This window comes from Somniosus microcephalus, chromosome 4 (assembly GCF_052327205.1).
Source record: "Somniosus microcephalus isolate GS21.2 chromosome 4, FLI_Smic_1.0, whole genome shotgun sequence".
Taxonomy (NCBI): Eukaryota; Metazoa; Chordata; class Chondrichthyes; order Squaliformes; family Somniosidae; genus Somniosus; species Somniosus microcephalus.
In genome coordinates, this window is record NC_140990.1 from 312,843,250 (window position 1) to 312,864,804 (window position 21,555).

General features: G+C 47.3%; 1 protein-coding gene across 3 annotated transcripts in view; it reads left to right on the top strand.

Moving 5' to 3' along the window:
- Nucleotides 1-21,555, top strand: part of LOC147120603 (desmin-like) — a 149,425-nt gene that overhangs the window by 79,485 nt on the left and 48,385 nt on the right. For all 3 annotated transcript variants that reach the window (XM_085986732.1, XM_085986733.1, XM_085986731.1), the window contains one exon: nucleotides 13,974-14,060. In XM_085986732.1, the coding sequence (XP_085842858.1) occupies nucleotides 13,974-14,060 (87 nt within the window). The remainder of the gene's footprint in view (nucleotides 1-13,973; nucleotides 14,061-21,555) is intronic.

Genomic DNA, 21,555 nt, shown 5'->3' on the forward strand with positions numbered 1-21,555 from the left:
AATTGATCGGACTGAAGGCCGATAAATCCCCAGGGCCTGATAATCTACATCCTAGGATACTTAAGGAAGTGGCCCTAGAAATTGTAGATGCATTGCTGATCATCTTCCAACATTTGATGGAATCTGGAACAGTACCCATGGATTGGAGGGTAGCTAATGTTACCCCACTATTCAAAAAAGGTGGTAGAGAGAAAACAGGGAATTACAGACCGGTAAGCCTGACATCGGTAGTGGGGAAAATGCTAGAGTCCATTATAAGAGATGTAATAGCAGAGCACTTGGAAAACAGTGACAGGATTGGACAAAGTCAACATGGATTCACAAAAAGTAAATCGTGCTTGACTAATCTACTGGAATTTTTTGAGGATGTAACTGGTAAAATAGGTAAGGGAGAACCAGTGGATGTGGTGTATCTGGACTTTCAGAAGGCCTTCGATAAGGTCCCGCATAAGAGATTAGCGTGTAAAGTTAAGGCACCTGGGATTGGGGGCAAGGTATTGACTTGGATAGAGAACTGGTTGGCAGACAGAAAGCAAAGAGTTGTAATAAACGGGTCTTTTTCCGAATGGCAGGCAGTGACTAGTGGGGTATCGCAGGGATCGGTCCTTGGGCCCCAGCTATTCACAATATATATAAATGATCTGGACAAGGGAACTAGATGTAATATCTCCAAATTTGCAGATGACACAAAGCTGGGTGGACGTGTGTGCTGTGAGGAGGATGTCGAGAAACTCCAGAATGATTTGGACATGTTGGGTGATTGGGCAGAATTATGGCAGATGCAATATAACGTGGATAAATGCGAGGTTATCCACTTTGGTGGCAAAAACAGGAAGGCAGATTATTATCTAAATGGCAATAGATTGGGAGAAGGGGAAGTGCAACGAGACCTGGGTGTTCTTGTGCACCAGTCGCTGAAGGTAAGCATGCAGGTGCAGCAGGTGGTTAAGAAGGCAAATGGTATGTTGGCCTTCGTAGCGAGAGGGTTTGCGTACAGGAACAAGGATGTCTTGCTGCAGTTGTACAGGGCCTTGGTGAGACTACATCTTGAGTATTGTGTGCAGTTTTGGTTGCCTTATCTGAGAAAGGATGTTCTTGCCATGGAAGGAGTTCAGCGAAGATTCACCAGGCTGATACCTGGGATGGCAGGAATGACGTATGAGGAGAGATTGGGTCGATTGGACTTGTACTCGCTGGAGTTTAGAAGAATGAGAGGTGATCTCATTGAAACTTATAAAATTCTGACAGGACTGGACAGACTAGATGCAGGAAGGATGTTCCCGATGGTCGGGGAGTCCAGAATCAGGGGACACAGTCTAAGGATAAAGGGTAGGCCATTTTGGACAGAAATGAGGAGGAATTTCTTCACCCAGAGAGTGGTGAACCTGTGGAACTCTCTACCACAGAAGGCGGTGGAGGCCAGTTCTTTAAATATATTCAAGAAGGAGTTGGATATATTTCTTAAGGCTAAAGGGATCAAGGGGTGTGGGGAAAAAGCAGGGACAGGGTACTGAATTTGGATGATCAGCCATGATCGCATTGAATGGCGGAGCAGGCTCGAGGGGCCGAATGGCTTACTCTTGCTCCTATCTTCTATGTATGTTTAATGTAAACGGCCCTGGGGAACCATGCTGAAAAATTTGAAAGAGTGACAGGTTTCGCATATGGCTGGTTCAGTAGTGCATGATCACTCTGCAATAAATTGGGTGATGGGTGCCCCTCTTGGACCTCTGTGGCTTGGGCCAGCTCTTTGGAGTTCATCTCCGCTTAAAGTCTTTCATGGCCTGACATCACCTTAAACCTTCTGGCTGTGTCACTGGATGCCTTCCCTTTAGCATGCATCATTCAGACACGACAGAAGCACACCCAGCCAGTTTAACCCTGCAAAGTCCAACTCGAACATCTGAGGACTGGTGCCAAAGTTGGGAGAGCTGTCCCAAATAGTCACGCAAAAGTCTGCTAACGAGACCCATAATGAGGAGGAATTTCTTCACCCAGAGAGTGGTGAACCTGTGGAACTCTCTACCACAGAAGGCGGTGGAGGCCAGTTCTTTAAATATATTCAAGAAGGAGTTGGATATATTTCTTAAGGCTAAAGGGATCAAGGGGTGGGGAAAAAGCAGGGACAGGGTACTGAATTTGGATGATCAGCCATGATCGCATTGAATGGCGGAGCAGGCTCGAGGGGCCGAATGGCTTACTCTTGCTCCTATCTTCTATGTATGTTTAATGTAAACGGCCCTGGGGAACCATGCTGAAAAATTTGAAAGAGTGACAGGTTTCGCATATGGCTGGTTCAGTAGTGCATGATCACTCTGCAATAAATTGGGTGATGGGTGCCCCTCTTGGACCTCTGTGGCTTGGGCCAGCTCCTTGGAGTTCATCTCCGCTTAAAGTCTTTCATGGCCTGACATCACCTTAAACCTTCTGGCTGTGTCACTGGATGCCTTCCCTTTAGCATGCATCATTCAGACACGACAGAAGCACACCCAGCCAGTTTAACCCTGCAAAGTCCAACTCGAACATCTGAGGACTGGTGCCAAAGTTGGAAGAGCTGTCCCAAATAGTCACGCAAAAGTCTGCTAACGAGACCCATAATCCTGAAAATGAATAAAAGAAAACTGTTTACTCACCTCAGCATAGTTATTGGCTGTGTACTTAATTATTTGAGACATACTTTTTGGTCTTTATTTAATGTTGTATTTGTTACTGCACTTAGAAAATTTGTCATTGAAAGATTTGTCATTGAAAGGTTTAAGAAAGTCTCAATGGGATTGTCACAAATTTTGCAAGTCTTACATTGTCTACCCCCTTGTGTTCAATGTCGCCAGTCACTCCCATCAGTGGACCTCACATCTCCTATGATACAGAGCATGCCTTTACTGCCTAATATCTAAGTAAATTATAGAGTAACCCAGAGTTGTAACATAGAATCCTTGTTGCCAACATACAAGTTTATTTTATGTGACATGTGTGAATGAACAGAATACAGTTTGCACCGCATGATTCATCAATTCCTGCCACCACTTACACAAATGTAAGAAGTCACACAATACCAGGTTATAGTCCAACAGTTTTATTTGAAATCACAAGCTTTTGGAGCGCTGCTCCTTCGTCAGGTCAACAGTTTTATTTGAAATCACAAGCTTTCGGAGCACTGCTCCTTCATCAAACTGTTGGACTATAACTTGGTGTTGTGTGACTTCTTACATTTGTCCACCCCAGTCCAACTCCAGCATCTCCACACCATGGCCACTTATACAAGGAAAACAACAAAAACATACTGTTCTAGGCTGACATTCCCTTTCAATTTAGCTGTCTTAAGCTAACTGATCATGACTTTACAGGCTGCTTACATTCATACCTCAGCTTGGAGTCTCTCTGGCCATGATTTTGCCGGCGCTCAGAGGGCGGGTTGGAGGCGGGTCGTGAGTAAAAATCCAAATGATTGACGGCGGGTTGCGAACCTGCCGCCATCCCGCCTCCACGCAACTTTGCAAAGTGTCGGGTCAGTGAGTCCCGATCAGACCCAACACCAAATGGTGGGAGAGGCACTTAAGGCAGTTAACAGCTTGTTAACTGCCTCGATAATCCCTTTTTTTACTGGCTCTTCCGATTTTAATACATTTTCAGCGTGTTGCCCGTCGTGCAACAAACACGCCAGCTGATTGTGCCAGGTTCAGCAAGTAGCTCAATTGTTGACAGCTGCTCCTGCAGCATAAAAGCGGACCTGCAACATTGCTCACTTTCAGATGCCAGAACTTTGTGCTTTGAGGTTTTGGAACACATTTTGCAGGTCTATTGAGCTTGTCAGTCTTTAAGCTGAGATCTGCACTGTTACCTCCTTGGAATATCCTCTAGCCACATTGACTGAGTGCTTATAACATCTCTTCCTCAACTGAGATATATACTAGCGGGATGGGAACCATTTATACCCTCTCATCCCGGTCCTCCAAATCGGAGGAAGAGCAGCCGCGGCAGCAGCAGAACCAGACACAACAGCAGCACCAACAACAGGAGCGCCAACCTTCTCCTCAGCCACCTGATGATGCACAGGGCAGGATGCGTCAGCGCAGGGCTGCACCTCACCGCAGGAGATACCCCCAACACAGGGTTTACAGGCTGAGGATGAGTTTCTCAACATGAGTGAGAAGCATTGTCAAAGGAGGCTGAGACTTTCGTGAGAGGTAGTCACTGACCTCTGCGCAATGCTGCACCAGCACCTGGAGCCCAGAGGAGCGGCTGGCCACTCCTTACCAGTGGCTATCAAAGTCACCACCGCATTCGACGACTTTGCTTCGGGGTCCTTCCAGGGATCACCAACGGCATCTCCCAGTCGGCCGCACACACTTGCATAACGCAGGTTACCGATGCCCTCTTTGCAATGGCGCACAATTACACCCACTTCTCCACAGATGAAGCAAGTGCAACTGTAAGTGCGGTTGGCTTTGCAAATATGGCAGGCTTCCCAAGGGTACAGGGTGCCCCATCACAACCCAGCTGTATTTGTCAACCGCAAGGGCTTCCACTCCCTTAACGTCCAGCTGGTGTGTAACCACAGGAAGAACATTATGCATGTTTGCGCCAAGTTCCAGTTTGGCAGTCTACTGTGCCTCAGCTCTTCAATCCACCAACACAGCTTTGGCTACTTGGAGACGAGGGCTATCCCCTGAAAAAGTGGCTAATGACGCTGATGAGGAGGCCATCAACCCAAGCTGAAGAGAGGTACAATGTGAGCCACATTTCCACCAGATGCATCATAGAACAAACCATCGGCTTGCTCAAAATGCGATTCTGGTGGAGCCCTACAGTATGCAACAGCCAGGGTCTCCAGAATCATCGTGGTCTGCTGTGCCCTGCACAGCAGCGTGGCTTAGCGCTGCCAGAGGAACAAGTGGCTCAGCGCACAGCCTCCTCTGAAGATGAGGAGGAGGTGGCAGATGACGGACGCCTTGTGGGGCGGATGTGCCAAATCCACCAGCACGCAAGCACATTGCTGGTCATGAGACAAGGGATGCACTCATCCATGCCAGATTTGCGTAATTTTACACATCAACCACATATGGCTGGTAAATGGAAATGAATGTCTCCCCGACCTTCTTAACACACCGTACAACATCTGTACAATAAACTGTGGTTTCCTATCACTCTCGCCATCATTACAGATGAAAGGCGCCATGACCCCTCACTGTGCAACTTCCATTTCTGAGCACATACAGGCCAACTCTTTGAATCTTTGCCATCGCTTTTCTTTAATACATTTATAAAGAGGATGACCATGACAAATTGTTTGTATCATATTAAAACACCCAAGTGACTACCTTGTGACTATTTGTGTGTTAACTTTCTCCTATGCGTGCTTCTACGTGGTGCTTCCCCTGTGGCTTCAGTGGATGTAGAAACACCATGCTCACTTCTATGCTGCACCTGCTTGGATGCTTTTGGTGGGCATTCTCTGGATTTGGGAGCCTTGGAGGGTTCCGCAACAGTCTGCTGCTCCTGCGGCTATGCAGGGGCTGAGACTGCCATCTCAGTTGGGTGAGGAATATGGGGCTCTGACTGAGGGCTCCGAAATGGCATGGTAGTGTGAGCGCTTGGAGAGGAGGCCACACTTTCTTGGTGTCGACCACCAACATCCCTCTCATGGGCCACCCGCACTTCACTGCTAGCAAGTGGCTGGAGAGCACCTTGCTGCACATCAGTGGAGCTATGAGGACCCGTCTCTGTACTGATGGTCCTCATAACGGGGACGTCCATGTACCTCTGGTTCCTCTCCTCGGTAGATGCCCATCTATCCTCCATAGCAGACCATCTATTTAGAAGAGTCACCATGCTCATTTGAGTGTGGCGATGTCCTCCATGAAGGTTGCCATCCTTTCCATGGCGGCACCTACATTCGCCATTGAGTGCACCACCACATTGCTCATGTTTGAGATGGAGTCCTCCATTCTCTGCACACTCGCAGTTGCCGTGGATGCAAACCCTGTCAGAGACTCCTGCACTTGTTCCTGGAGTTCCAGCACCGCTCTCTTTCTGGATGGCCCCAGAGGCACAGCGTCTACATGCAGCAGAGCAGAGCTAGGAGCGACCTTCGACGAGGATACTCCACTGCTGTCGTTGTCTCCACCATCTGCTGATGCTCACTTATGAGCTGTGATACACCAGGTGACAACACTACCGTTGCGAAGGACCCACCGAGGTGTGCATTTCTGCGCTGGAGCTGGGTGCACTGATTTCTGGTAAGGCTGTTCCCTCAGAGGCTGCAGGTTCCTCTGGGGAGTCGTCTGGTTCTTCGTCCTGGACATTGGGGAGGGGGGCTCTCGATGGTCCTGTGGGGGAGTAAAGGCATGAGTTAGACATGTGATGTTTAGGTAGCAGACACATCCTATTGTGCAGATGATCAGAAGTCAATCTGTATGAACATCAGAGGCTAGGTATTCTGCGGCAAATGTCTCACCTCCTGACTCCCCAAAGCCTTTCCACCATCTACGAGGCACAAGTAAGGAGTGTGATTGAATACTCTCCACTTGCCTCAATAAGTGCAGCTCCAACAACACTCAAGAAGCTCGACACCATCCAGGACAAAGCAACCCGCTTGATTGGCACCCCATCCACCACCTTAAACATTCACTCCCTCCACCACCGGCGTACCGTGGCTGCAGTGTGTACCACCTACAAGATGCGCTGCAGCAACTCGCCAAGGCTTCTTCGGCAGCACCTCCCAAACCCATGACCTCTTCCACCTAGAAAACAAGGGCAACAGGCGCATGGGAACTCCACCACCACCTCCAAGTTCCCCTCCAAGTCACACACCATCCTAACTTGGAAGTATATCGCCGATCCTTCATCGTAGCTGGGTCAAAATCCTGGAACTCCCTACCTAACAGTACTGTGGGTGTACCTTCACCACACGGACTGCAGCGGTTCAAGAAGGCAGCTCACCACCACCTTCTGCAGGGCAATTAGGGATGGGCAATAAATGCTGGCCTTGCCAGCAATGCCCACATCCCATAAAAATGAATGAAAAAAAAAGAAGCCATATCAGTCACTCATGAAATCGAAATGAGAGGGTTGCAAATCAATTCTGCCACCAGCTTGCTCGACTGCGCCCATCTCTCCTCTCCCACTTCCAGCTCCTCTACACCTCCAACGATGTCGAGAGCAGCCTCCTCAGCATTTGTTAACGTCGCCAGGGATGGTGGGCTTCCTCTTGTTCCCCCTCTCCCTCTTATTGTGGGCTCTCTTTTCCTGCAATGAGTGACACAAGTGGAGTTTCAGAGATTTATGGAGTGAGTGTAAAGAATCCATAACACACAAGTTTAGATGGAGTGAAGTGCCAAAACCAAGGTGCCTCCCTATGCGTTGTTAGTTGTTGTCATTGCATAACAGTGAGAGCGAGTGTGGGGGGTGCATAGTAGGATGGTGAAGTGATTCTGTACATAGAGAGAGAGGGATAGGTAAGAGTGCAAGGGAAGTAAGGGTAAGTTCGGATGTGGAGGAGTAGGTCGACAATGCAGAATGCTGGTGATGAGAAGAAATGGGAAGCAGATTGAAGGTAAGTGTGATGTTATACTTGCTTTTGTTGAGCGTAGCAGATCATTGCACCTTTTCAGCACTCCACCCAGGGGCATGAGCACAACGACCTTGCGCTTACCTTCTCAGCTATTTGCAGCCAGACTGCCTTTGTCTGCTGAGGAGGCTTCCTCCTGCCAGCGGGAGGGATCAGAACCTCCCTGCGTCCTCTTACTCCCTCCACAAGAGAATAGAGGGAATCATCATCAAATCGAGGAGCAGCCTTAAATCTTGCAGCAGTCGTGTTCAAAAGACCCATTTTCAGGAGAAGCATAAAGGTTATGAAATGCAAATGCTACATGGGCCCCTTAAAAGCTCCTGAATGGAAGACGTCCGCAGAGGTGACTGTAATGTATGTACCTTTAAGGGAGAGAACTACTTTTACAGCTCCTGTATACTGTAGTACCGGCAGTGACCACACCTGTATATAAACCCTGAGTAGTGATCTGTAGAGTTAGTTCTAGAGTAACCCTCATTCAGTAAACACCTGTTGAATCGTTCCCTGCAGTCTTGTTGTCTAATTATTGAAGGACACAACATCAAGATACACGGACATAACATTGGCGATGAGCAGATTCGAACCTACCTGCAACTCTGCATCACCTCCCAGGGATTCGCTCCTGGAGAACAGTGGAAGGAGGTTGAGTCCAGAAGCACGGGCGTCGACCACGGGCAACCGCCCAGTCATCCAGCGGAGATTTGAGCATCGCAGGGGAGGCTGTCGAGAGCCAGGCTTGGCTTTCCAGTCACGGTGGTCCAGCAAAATGGGCTGGCAACAGGTACTGCGCAGACCCTTCCCGGACAGTGGCGGCTAGAGCTGACCGGGCGGCACAGAAAAAGGCCGAGCAGCATCGACGGGGGAGAGAGAGAAGGCAGTGCGCACAGGGCGCAGCCAGTGTTCAGGACCGAGCGGCGTCAACGGGGGAGAGAGGCAAGAGAGAGCAGAGCACAGCCGGTGTTCAAGGGCCGAGCAGCGTCAACGGGGGAGAGAGTCACGCAGGAAAACGCGAGGTGCTGCCATTGCCACGAGGACCGCAGAGAGCGGCATTGGCAGCAGCGCAGGAGCAGCGCACGAAACCCACAGGGCGTCGCCATTTGCCACGAGGACCGCCGAGAGCGGCGTTGGCAGCAGCGCGGGAGACGCTATTTTAAGCCGCAGCGGGGAAGAAAGGAAAGTGCGGTAGACGCCATTTTAAGCCAGTTTAACCACACCCAAAAATGCCGAAGAGTGGCAGTATCACAGCGTTCGACAATGAAGTCGAAGATTGGACGACATATGTCGAACGCATAGAAGTATACTGCAAGGCGAATGAAGTGCCAGATGACAAGAAAGCGCTGGTATTGTTGAATTCAATGGGTGCAAAAACGTATGGCTTACTACGAAACCTAGTAACCCCAGAGAAGCCAGTAGAAAAGGATTTTGAAAACATTGTGTCAATCCTACAGGACCACTTAAACCCCACACCGCTGCTGATAGCAGAAAGATTTAAGTTTCACAAAAGGAACCAGCATAAAGATGAAAGTAATGCTGAGTATTTAACGGAACTGCGCAATCTATCGAAACACTACCAGTTTGGAACGGGACTAGCAGATACTTTAAGGGACAAGTTTGTGTGTGGGCTTCAAAGTGAAGGAACCCAGAAACGGCTTTATCAAAAAAGGATCTTACGCTGGACAAGGCTTTCAGCATTGCAGTATCACACGAAGCAGCAGCACAGGGCACTGCAGAGATACAACGGAGACCGCAAGAATATGGCACAAATGAAATGTCATACGGAACAGTGAAGTGCTATCGCTGCGGCAGAACAACACACGACCATAATGATTGCTGGTTCAAGGACAAAGTGTGCAGACAGTGTGGAAACGTAGGACACATAGCAAGAGTCTGCAGGTCGGGAAAGAAAACCAGCAGCAAGAAATCTCCACAGGAGAAGTACAAGAAGGTACATAAGGTGACGGAGAGTAGTTCAGACGAACAGAAAAGTGATACAGACTCCGGAAGCAAGGAGCTGGGTTGTCTGAAACTACATAATGTGATCAAAACGGAGGATCACCAAACTATCTGGGTCACGCTCAAGATAGCAGGAGTCCAAGTGAAAATGGAATTGGACACAGGATCAGCCCTAACAGTCATAAACCGAAGGGACTACAAGCGGCTATTCTCACATATACCCTTGAGAGATACAGAGATTGTCTTGAAGACGTACACGGGGCAAAAAGTCTACCCCAAAGGAAAAATAAGGGTGAACGTTATATATAACGGCAAGGAAACACCAAAAATGGACCTATATGTATTGCCAGATGGAGGACCACCACTACTAGGACGTGAATGGATCCGGAAGATACAGCTAGATTGGCATTCTATACAAGCACTGACTAGATGCCAAAAAGGATGACGACGTCACACCTGGACGACTGTCAAAAATGCTAACTGACGCACAAGAAGTGTTCCAGCAGGGACTCGGAAAACTAAAAGGCATAACAGCGACGATCAAAATAGAGGAAAATGCAAGCCAAAGTTTTTTAAGGCCAGACCGGTACCTTATGCGATCCGCCCAGCCGTCAAAGCAGAGCTGGAAGATTTGGAACGTTCAGGAGTACTGTCCAAAGTGGACTGGAGCGAGTGGGCTACACCCATCGTTCCTGTAATGAAGAGGTCGTTGAGTAATACGCCTGGGGAACCAAAGAAGGTTCGCATCTGTGGGGACTTTAAGGTGACAGTGAACCCAGTCCTTCACACTGTACAATATCCGCTTCCGCGGATTGAAGATATTTTCGCCTCGCTATCTGGAGGGAAACGCTTCACCAAGATTGATCTGGCCCAGGCGTACCTGCAAATGGAGGTGGAAGAAGCCTCGAAACAGTACCTCACGATCAACACTCATAAAGGTCTCTACCAATACAACCGGCTGGTGTTTGGGGTAGCATCAGCTCCGGCTATTTGGCAAAGGGCAATGGAACAAGTCCTGCAAGGGATTCCAGGAACCCAGTGTTATTTGGACGACATCCTGGTCACGGGCGAAAATGACACTGATCACCTCGCCAACCTGGAGCAGGTGCTCACTAGATTGAAGGAATATGGGCTCTGAGCTAATCGTCCCAAATGTGAGTTTTTCCAGAAGCAGATCTCATATTGTGGCCACGTTATTGATAAAGAGCGGTTACATAAGTCCCCTGAAAAGATTGAGGCAGTAGTCAAGGCTCCAGCACCGGAAAATGTGTCACAACTGAGGTCGTTCCTCGAGCTGGTGAATTACTACCATAAGTTCTTGCCGAATTTGTCTACAGTACTACACCCACTGAACACCCTACTGCAAACGGGGGTACCATGGAAGTGGAGTGACGAATGTAAACGAGCTTTCCAGAAGAGCAAACCATTGATCACATCAAAAGAGTTGTTGGCTCATTTCAACCCAGCACTACCAATTCGGTTGGCGTGTGATGCATCACCCTATGGCATTGGAGCGGTGCTGTCGCACAAATTCCCGGACAGCTTGGAGAGGCCAGTAGCCTTTGCGTCTCGGTCACTAACCTCAGCCGAGCGTAACTACGCCCAGATTGACAGGGAGGCCCTCAGCCTAGTGTGGGGAGTGAAAAAGTTCAATCACTATCTGCACGGGCAGAAGTTCACATTGCTGACTGACCACCAACCACTTGTCTCCATCTTTAATCCAAAGAAGGGTGTTCCGGTGATGACTGCGCAACGGCTACAAAGATGGTCCCTTTTTCTAGGGGCGCACCAATATGAAATCGAGTATAAGGGCACGAAACAGCATGGAAACGCTGATGGGCTATCACGCCTGCCACTGCCTACTGCGGAGGAAGCACCAGCAGTGGATCCTGTCGAAATACTTCATTCGACTATAATTGAATGCTTGCCAGTAACTAACGCTGGTATAGAGAAGGAGACCCGAAATGACCCGACGCTGTCTCTGGTATATGATTTGACGGTGAAGGGATGGCCAGCACATGGCGACTCACTGTTGCCAGCATTCTCATCCAGAAGAGAACAGCTGTCAGTATGCCAGGGGACCTTGATGTGTGGATCCCGAGTGGTAATTCCACCCAAGTTAAGGGAGAGAGTGCTCAATGAGCTTCATGAAGGTCATCTGGGAGGGGTGAAAATGAAAAGCCTTGCTAGGGTTTATGTGTGGTGGCCAGGGATCGATCAGCAAATCGAGGACCTGACAAAGAGCTGCTCAGGATGACTGAAGGTCCAAAATGCACCACCACATGCCCCTCTACACCCATGGGAGTGGCCCTCATCTCCATGGCAACAGGTGCATATTGATTTTGCTGGTCCATTCATGGACTCAATGTTTTTAATAGCCGTGGATGCGCACTCGAAATGGCCTGAGGTGATCAAAATGTCCTCCACCACCACGGAGAAAACTATTGCAGTCCTACGGACCATTTTTGCCAGGAACGGCTTGCCAGAGCAGATTTGCTCTGATAACGGACCACAGTTTGTGTCCGAAGAGTTTCGAAGATTTATGAAAAGGAATGGGATAAGGCATTACACATCCGCCCCGTATCATCCAGCCACAAATGGATTGGCTGAGAGGTTCGTACAAACCTTTAAAAAAGCAGTAAATGCCATGTGCGATGACGACATTCCACTGCAGCATAAGGTGGACAATTTCCTGTTAGCCTACAGAAATGCGACACATGCAGTCACCAACCAGGCCCCGGCCATGATGTTCTTTAACCGAAGGTTGAGATCTCGTCTGGATTTGCTCAGACCAAATGTACGAAGAGATGTTGAGAGTAAGCAATTCCAGCACATCAATGAGAAGCCGACAAGGAGCTTCAATGTAGGGCAACCAGTCTTGGCCCGCGACTACTGAACAGAGAAATGGCAACCAGGAACGATATGCACACGGCAGGGGCCACTAATATACACAGTGGATGTTGGGGAGAACATTGTGAGACGCCATGCTGACCAGATCCTAGAGTCACAGGAACGAGTCAACCCCATGTCTCGGCCATACGTACCTGGTGAGGAACCCGACGTACAGGTCGCATCTACCTCAGAAACAATAGCATTGGAAGCTGATGAATCAACTGACGACAGGGTGCTAGAATCGCCTCCGCACCAAGAGCGAGACACTCGGGAAAGGCGTTGTCCAGAAAGAATCAGGAAGCCTCCCCAAAGACTGAATTTATAAATAGACTATTTTCAGCTAATGTTGCATGTTAAAAGTGTTAATTGTAATTAGTTTGATATTTAATTGTTAAATGAGTGTTATGGTACTGTTAATCTAAAAGGGGAGGAATTGTAATGTATGTACCTTTAAGGGAGAGAACTACTTTTACAGCTCCTGTATACTGTAGTACCGGCAGTGACCACACCTGTATATAAACCCTGAGTAGTGATCTGTAGAGTTAGTTCTAGAGTAACCTTCATTCAGTAAACACCTGTTGAATCGTTCCCTGCAGTCTTGTTGTCTAATTATTGAAGGACACAACATCAAGATACACGGACATAACAGTGAGCAGCACACCCGAACCCACTGATTGGGCCAGGTAGGGCGCACGGCGGGCTTAATAAGCCCAGTTAAATTAAAGTAGTTATTTCAGAGCAGCTGAAGCCGGCAGCGGGACCGGAAGCCGCCGACCAGTCAACCCGACTCCGCTGGGAAAATCGCAGCCAGTCTGTGTCTCAGACTAGAAAAAGAGAATAAGCCCTCTTACTCCTCCCTCATTCTGCACTGAAGGTTAGCCTTCTAAGCTGTCAAAGTTACCACCTTTAATGAAATGCCAGCCCCTTGATGTGGGAAGTTGCAGCACCTGTATGTCTGTTCAACCAGGCCCCCTGCTGGCACATTGAATAAAAACAATTTTAGCCCAATACCTAGAAGCAAACCTAATGAACTTTACCGTCTCAAACCTAACACAACTTGCAAAAGTAAACAGTCTGCTGGCTGGCAGTCTGGCATTCCACCTGGGATTTATTCTATCACATGGGTGCAATCTGCTATGGAATGTGCTCAATGACATCCCATAATTTCCTCATTTACATTCTAAATGGCTGTGGCAGTAGCCTGGATTTTATGATTGTGTGCTCTAAATCAAAAAGTACTGCATATATTAATATAATAAATATAGGAAATATGAATTAAATGCTATGGTATAATCCAAAATGCAATAAGGATAGTTGTCCCTGTGATTTTTCTCATTTGGCTTGACAACCTAGTGATTTGTATGGTAAGTAACCCTGTATTTTTTGTTGAAGTACTTTAAAAATATTGAGCTTGTGTAAAATCCAGACTTTATTGTATCACAAGTAGAAATACTTAAAGTTAAGTAAAATTCATTCGTTTTTAAAAATTCAAGATCATTTTTTTAAAATAATCTATTTCTCTACACAAGTGCATAATTTACTCTTGTTGCATTCACAGTTTGAGGACACAAACAATAGTGCACAACAAAATGCCAGGAAGGAACTTGAATGCTATCGCAAAGAGGTGAATGAGCTAAAATTGAAAGTAAGTATCTTGTCAGTTGGTATTTCTGTTGCGTATCCATTTTATTTTCTTAAGCTTACTGTTGTATGCCCCCATGGCATTTCTCGGTTAATGTAAACATTTGCACTTTTTACCCAAAATTTATTGATGGATCACATTGTCTCCTGGTAGCCTGATGGATTCTAGCTCCCCCCTAATCTTTAGTACATTGTTTACCAATATGGATACCTGCCCAGTGTTGGCCATGGCTCAGTTGGTAATACTCTGGTCTGAGTCAGAAGTTTGTGGCTCCAAAGCTTGAGCACATAATCTAGGCTGACACTTCACTGCAGTACTGAAGGAATACTACACTGTCGGAAATGCCGTCTTTTGGATGAGACGTTAAACCAAGGCCCCATCTGACCCCTAAGGAGGACATAAAAGATCCCCTGGCCCTATTTGAAGAAGAGCAGGGGAGTTCTCCCCGTGTCCTGTGTTAGCAGTCAATCTCCTTTCTCCTCTGGTTCACAACAACACATTTCGAGTAAGCACGAGACTTCGTAGCGGAGTATACGCAACACATTTTTTTGATACACAGTAAAGGTGATCAGTCTTAACTGTATACAAAGTGGCTTTTCAGTTTCTGTATCTTTCAAGCCCTCTGAGGTACTGTTGAAAACCATGCTCCTTTATACACCATATATATATTTTGACTACATCAAAGAAAAAGATCATAGATAAGACTGCATTAATATCTATTCCCAAATCCTTTGAAAACAGACTATTCATGTAAACCGTTGTAGTTTGTTTACTCCAAAACTACTTCTCCTAAACGAAACTTCTTGACGTAACAGTCCCTAAACCCTTTTAAGAATAAGCTTTACCAACTGCTATCTGTAGCTGATTGATTCGCTACCTGTTTTATTACCCTAAAACTAAAGTTACATTTAATTACTAACACTTATTTCCTTACACAAACACTTTACATATCCGAAGACAAGCCATGCATTCTCAAGACACTTCAAAGTCATCCTGTTTATATTGGAAAGCCTGTTGCTTCAAGACACACAGAAGTTTGACTGTTAACCCTTACCTCCCCAAGATGCCCAACGTACATCTCTCCAGGATGTCCAACATCGTGGCCAATATTTATCCCTGCAAGAATGCAAGTTCTTTAACTGTATCTGCATTTTTAAAGTAAAAAGTAATCGATTTTTATACTTTGTTCCGTCTTTCCATGAAGACCTAACTCATGTCAGGTCGCAGTTGCACAGGCAGTCAGTGGCAGCAAGCTGTTTTACTGTGGACAGCTTCAGAGCCTGACCCTGTCATCACCTGACCTCAACACAAGCCTGTTTTCAGCAGGGGTAACTGGAGGTAGCTACAAAGAGTAGCAATTCTGACTGATTACCCTCTTCTCAGTCTAAGGGATTGTGTGAGTTAAATTGCACCATCTGAGATCTGCAAACTCAGCAAAGATGAGGGACAAAACCTGGCTCCTTCTTCATTGTTATGGCTCAGTACCACATTGTGTGATGCAGTCATCCACTAAGCAATTGAAAGAGTGTGTTCTTATAGAATCATAGAATAGTACAGCACAGAAGGAGGCCATTCGGCCCATCGAATCTGCGTTGGCTCTTTGCGTAAAACATTTTTCCTCATGTTGCATCTGGTTCTTTTGCCAATCACCTTAAATCTGTGCCCTGTGGTTATCGACCCTTTGGAAACAGTTTCTCTTTATTTACTCTATCTAAACCCTTCATGATTTTAAACACCTCTATCAAAACTCCTCTTAGCCTTCTCTGCTCTAAGGAGAACAACCCCAGCTTCTCCAGTCCATCCACGTAACTGTAATCCTTCATCCCCGGAACCATTCTAGTACAGGAAACTCTCGTTTAAACGGCACCTAAATATCCGGAATTCTCTAATAACTGGCAAAATTCATACTCTGAAAACAACACCTCAATAACCGGAAATGTTGCCGAGTCCGAGTCTCCTACGGTGACCGAGCTAGTCAGTGGGGGTAGTTCTCCAAACTGCCACTACTTGGCTTCTTGGTGCTGTTGGAAGTCCAAACACCTCAATAACAGGAGTCTGACTCTCCCGCGCTGCCGGTAGTCTCTTTAACACAACATTCTGTAGGTGAGTACCCAATTATACTGCACATTTCTTGATTTTTAAAAAAAATTTTGTTTGTTAAAAATAGCCTTGGTAGATATACCTCTCCGCCATCCGGAATTTTTAATCAACCGGCAGCATCCCGGTCCCGTCGGTGCCGGATACAAAAGAGTTTCCTGTACCCTCTTCAAAGCCTTCACGTCCTTCCTAAAATGTGGTGCCCAGAATTGGACACAGTACTCCAGGTGGGGCCGAACTAATATTTATATGGGTTTAGCATAACTTCCTGGATGCAAAATTTGGATCCATAGCGCCTGTCATTTGGGCGCTATGAGTGTCCTTAGAGGTCCAAAATGGCATCCACGGCGCGCGTGCGCACACTTCTGGTGCGAGTCATGCCAGACGCCATATTGGTGAGGGCGTGAGTGCGCACGCCGTGAGCGCCAGAGGTATGCAGAGTAGGCAGAGCATGACATCAATCAGCATGCAATGCTACTTTGATGCTAGCGCTGCCATTTTGGAGTTCAACGCTCCAGCTCCCTCTCTTAAGCTCACACAGCTGAACACTCGTTCAGCAACAGGAAGGACCCCGCACCAACGCTATTTAAAGGGATCTTCACCTACTTACAGGTTCGTTGCTGATTGATTTCCACTGGCTGATGCTACGATTCTACAAGTATTTGGTGCTTTCTATAATTGTTTATAGTTGCTAAAATCTACAGGCAGGTGCTGAAGGACTTTTTCCTGACTTCAAGGCTGCTGCACAAACCACTTACTGACAGACATGGGTGCACTAGTAGGAATTCCTCTTGGAATACAGCATGACTTGGAGAATGAACAGAGGCCATGCAGAGCAGGACAAGCTGCTGGAAGAGGGGGAAGGAGGAGGAGGTGGGGAAGAAAGGACCTTGGCAGGATGCCATATCCACCCAGGGTATTCAGGGAGCAATTCTGCTCCCTGAACCTCTGCAACTGTGAGACATCTGCGCTTCAGTAAGGGCATCCTCACTGAAATCTGCCACCTGCTGCAGCCACAACTGCAGCCTCCGAGTAGGGCGAGGACCGCATTCCCAGTGGCTGTGAAGATGACCGGGTGATGAACTTTTATGTGTTGGGCTCCTTTCAGGCTGGAGCTAGAGATATTTTCAACATCTTGCAGTTTGCCCTCCGCTGTTGTGTAAGGGAGGTCTCTGAGGCTCTGTATTCAAAGAGAGCTGACTACATTTCATTCTCTCTTGCCAGAGAGCAGCAGGCAGAGCGAGGATGTGGCTTTGCTAGGATTGCAGGCTTCCCCATGGTGCAGGGTGCCATTGACTGCATGCACATTGCTTTGCGGGCGCCACATGTCAACTCTGACATGTACAGCAACCGAATGGGATTCCATTCACTCAACTGGTGTGCAACCATAAGCAGCGAATCATGAAGGGCTGGCAACAGTCATGATACTTTCATTCTACGGCAGTCTGCTGTACTATCTGCATTTGAACCACCACTCCAAACCAAAGGGTGGCTACTGGGCGACAAGGACCCCAGCTCCCTCGCTTAAGCTCGCATCGCTGAATACTCATTCAGCAACAGGAAGGACCCCGCACCAAGGCTATTTAAAGGGATCATCACCTACTTACAGGTTAGTTGCTGATTGATTTCCAATGATGGCGAGCACCGTCTCCTCTATGGGGGTAAGGATATGCAGGCGCCCCTGTCTCCCGCCGGTTAGGTCCTGCTGCCTCCAGTTGTGCACCACCTTGACCTGCAAGAGAGAGGGAAGTGTGACAGTGGGTGATGTGGCTGTCATGGTTAAATAGCTGGCAGTGTGTGCAAGCTGTGAGATGTGGGTGTGAGGCTTGCAGCAGTGCTAAGTGTGTGAGGGTGTGGTGAAGTTATGAATGTTAGGTCCTGATTGATAGAGATTGTTGGTAGGTAAGTGATGGGGGTATGGTGCATTGCACAATTGCTGAGGCTAGTGGTGCAGTTGGTGGGATATGGCATTTGAAGATGCATTCACAAACCTTGACCACTCGTGAGGTCATTGAATTTTTTGCGGCACTGCAACCGGGTCCTCAGGGCTTGACGCCTGGCATTGACCGCAATGGCTATCTGCTCCCACTGCCTTGAGTGTTTGTCTGGAAGGCCTCGTAGCCCCCTATGGATACAACATCTATCTCCTCCTCCACCAAGGCCTCCCGTGCAGCATTGGAAAACCTTGGATCTGCTCTCTCCCATGTTGTGCCATTATTCAGTGTTTCCAAAGTCAGAATCTGTTGTACAACAACTTTCACCACCTGCTCCAGCCATAATCCACCGCCCCTTTAAGTAGTGCAGGCTAGCTTTAAGTGGTGCTAACCTGACATGATTCTGGGCCCCCCACTGATGCATGCAGCCAATCAACAGCATGGTTAGTGCTGACTACGCGCTACAATCATGCAAATGAGCAGGCAGCACAAAGTTGGCGTGCTGCCTGCATCACGTTGAACAGGCACAGGTTAATCGCGCATTGCGATCCCCGTGCCCGTTTTCTGGGGCTATCTAATTTAGCGCCCCCCCCCCCCCCATGCTTTTGTACTCTGCCTTTATTTATAAAGCCCAGGATCCCATATGCTTTATTAATTGCTTTGGTAACCTGTCCTGCCACCTTCAAATGTTTGTGCACAAACACCCTCCTGTATATCTGTTGTGCATCCATTTAAAATTGTTTCATTTAACTTGTATTGCCTCTCCTCATTCTGCCTACCAATATGTATCACCTCACACTTTTCTGCGTTGAATTTCATCTGCCATGTGTCCGCCCATTCCACCAGCCTGTCTATATCTTTAAGTCTATTACTTTCTTCCTCACTGCTTACTACACTTCCAAGTTATGTACCATATATACCAGGAATAGAACACATTTTGTATGTACTTCATACATATGTTATTACATGCAATAATGCTGCTACCGGTGGTGCGTTTTAACAGTATTCATTTACATAGTGACGTTATCATGTTTAAATGTCTCAGCCACGTCGCACAATGAGTTATCTTTGAACTGCATTGATCATTGTTATGTGAGCAAATTACGCAGGGGGAGAAATTCGGTATCTCCCCATTTGAAGCGCTAACTTTTAAAAGTTGAAAAAATTAGCGCCAGGTGCTAATGCTTTTCAACTTTTAAAAAATTCGGTTTTGCGCTCCAGGAAGGAAGTGGAGCGCTAAATCAAGCACTCCACCTCTTTCCTGGAGTGCAGCAGGCAGGGCAGTAGGTGTGCAGCGCTGCCGCATTGGAAGGCTCCTTTCCTCCCTTAAAGGGAAGGGCCATTGCTGCAGGCTCTGCAAGAAAACAAATCCCATGATCACCGATGGCACCTTTGATCAGCTCCAAGCAGTCTAACAGAGTGCAGGGCTGATCAAGTGCGCCACCTGAAAAATAGAAAATAAAGCACAGTCTTGATGAAACATTTTTCGCCTACCTCACCGGCAATCCCTTTAACTACCGCTCCCTAATTGGCCATCCACGGCGACAACGCCTCCTGCAGCTGCCAGTGTTGACGCCCGGCCATGCTGCAGGGGGTGGAAGCCAAGTTCGCATCCGGGGCGGTACCTGGGCGCTGCGCACTGGATGGCGTCACGATCTCCGGGGCACAGGAGATCGTGGCGTTGGGGTTTACTGCCACCGCTAACCTGCAGGGGAAGTTCGGGGTGTCGGTACTCTCGCCACGCCCGGTCGCAAAGCCGTAGTGCCCCGTTAATGCCCCCCGGAGGCACTAACGGGAGGCGCAAAGGAGGCCAATTTCTCCCACATAGAATTAACAGCACAGAAACAGGCTATTAGGCCCAACACGTCTATGCCTGTGTTTATGCTCCACATGAGCCTCCTCCCACCCTAATTCATCTAACCCTATCAGCATAGCCTTCTATTCCTTTCTCCATCATGTACTTATTTAGCTTCTCTTAAATGCATCAAGTGTGGCAGCTATTTCTGACAGCACTGCTCCACAAGTAGCAATGACCTGAATTTTCAGTTTGTGTTATTACCCATAGGAACAGGAGGAGGCTATTCAGCTCCTCAAGCCTGTTCCGCCATTCAATTAGATCATGGCTGATCTGTATGTTAACTCCATCTGCACGCCTTGGTTCCATAATCCCTTGCCTAACAAAAATCAATCAATCTCAGTTTTGAGATTTTCATTTGAGATTTTCATTGCCTGACACTTGTTGTAATCTTCAGCTCCTATCGGAGCCAAAAAGCATTTTCATTAATGTGATCCTCCAGGATTGATTACCTGAGTCATGGGATCTTTTCAGGGGCTGGCAAGAATGCTGTTGACCTCTCGCAAAGGCATATGGTGCTAAATTCCTGGATAGTGCTGAAACTCCTCAGACATGCCTCTTGAAAGCTCACACAAGCATACCAAAAAGACACAGACCATTTTCTAATCTTTTGACTTGCGGTTCAGAAGTCCTTGAGTCCTTCAGAAGTCTTTTTGGTTCAATCCAGGAGAGAACTGAGCTGTTGCTGAACAAAACCAACCAATGCATCCTTTCAGTATGTTGTGGGGATACAAATTCTTTACTTTATTTGGGAGCTCTATATTATTTAAATTATATATAGAGCTTGGTAGTGATAGGTCTGTCATACTCACTCCATCCTGCACCTGTGCTTTCCTCTGAGGTGTGACTGTACTCTGGAGAAAACTATCCAGAAATTCCACTTCCTCCCTAATGTATTACATAGTATTTGCGGAGTGTCTCCATCTCGCACCCCAGCTCAATGACTCTGAGCTAGACTCCAGGCAGAGACACTTCCTGCAAATGTGGCAATCCGGGACAGTCTCGCTATCCCTAAACTCCCACATATTACAGTCCCGACATGCTGCCTGTGCTGCCATTACTATTATTTATTTATTAGTTAGCAGTAGAATAACTAAATGTCTAGATGATATATAGTAGATGGATTTTAGCTTGATTTCATATTAATTTAGTAATTAATTACTCTGAATATTTATTTACTTATTTAACTAAGTTGATAGATTGGTTTATACTTACTCAAATTCCTCGGGCTCCTCCGCCACTCCTCCCACTGCGCTGACGGTGACGTCACTTTTACTGATTTTTCCCTGCATTTATTTTAGACTCTTTAGCTCTGTCTCTGTCGTGCTCTATCTAAATGTGCCAGTTCTCCCACAATCCTTTGCCGTGTTCTTATTTAAATGTGCCAGTTCTCCCACAATCCTCTGCCGTGTTCTATTTAAATGTGCCGGTTCTCCTACAGTTCTTTGCCTCTGCTGCACTCTATTTCAATGTGCCGGTTCTTCCGCAATGTTCTGCAGATTTGTTGAGTTAAGACTGTTGGACCTGCAGGGGAAGGATGTTCTTGCCATGGAGGGAGTGCAGTGAAGATTCACCAGACTGATGCCTGGGATGGCAGGAATGACATATGAAG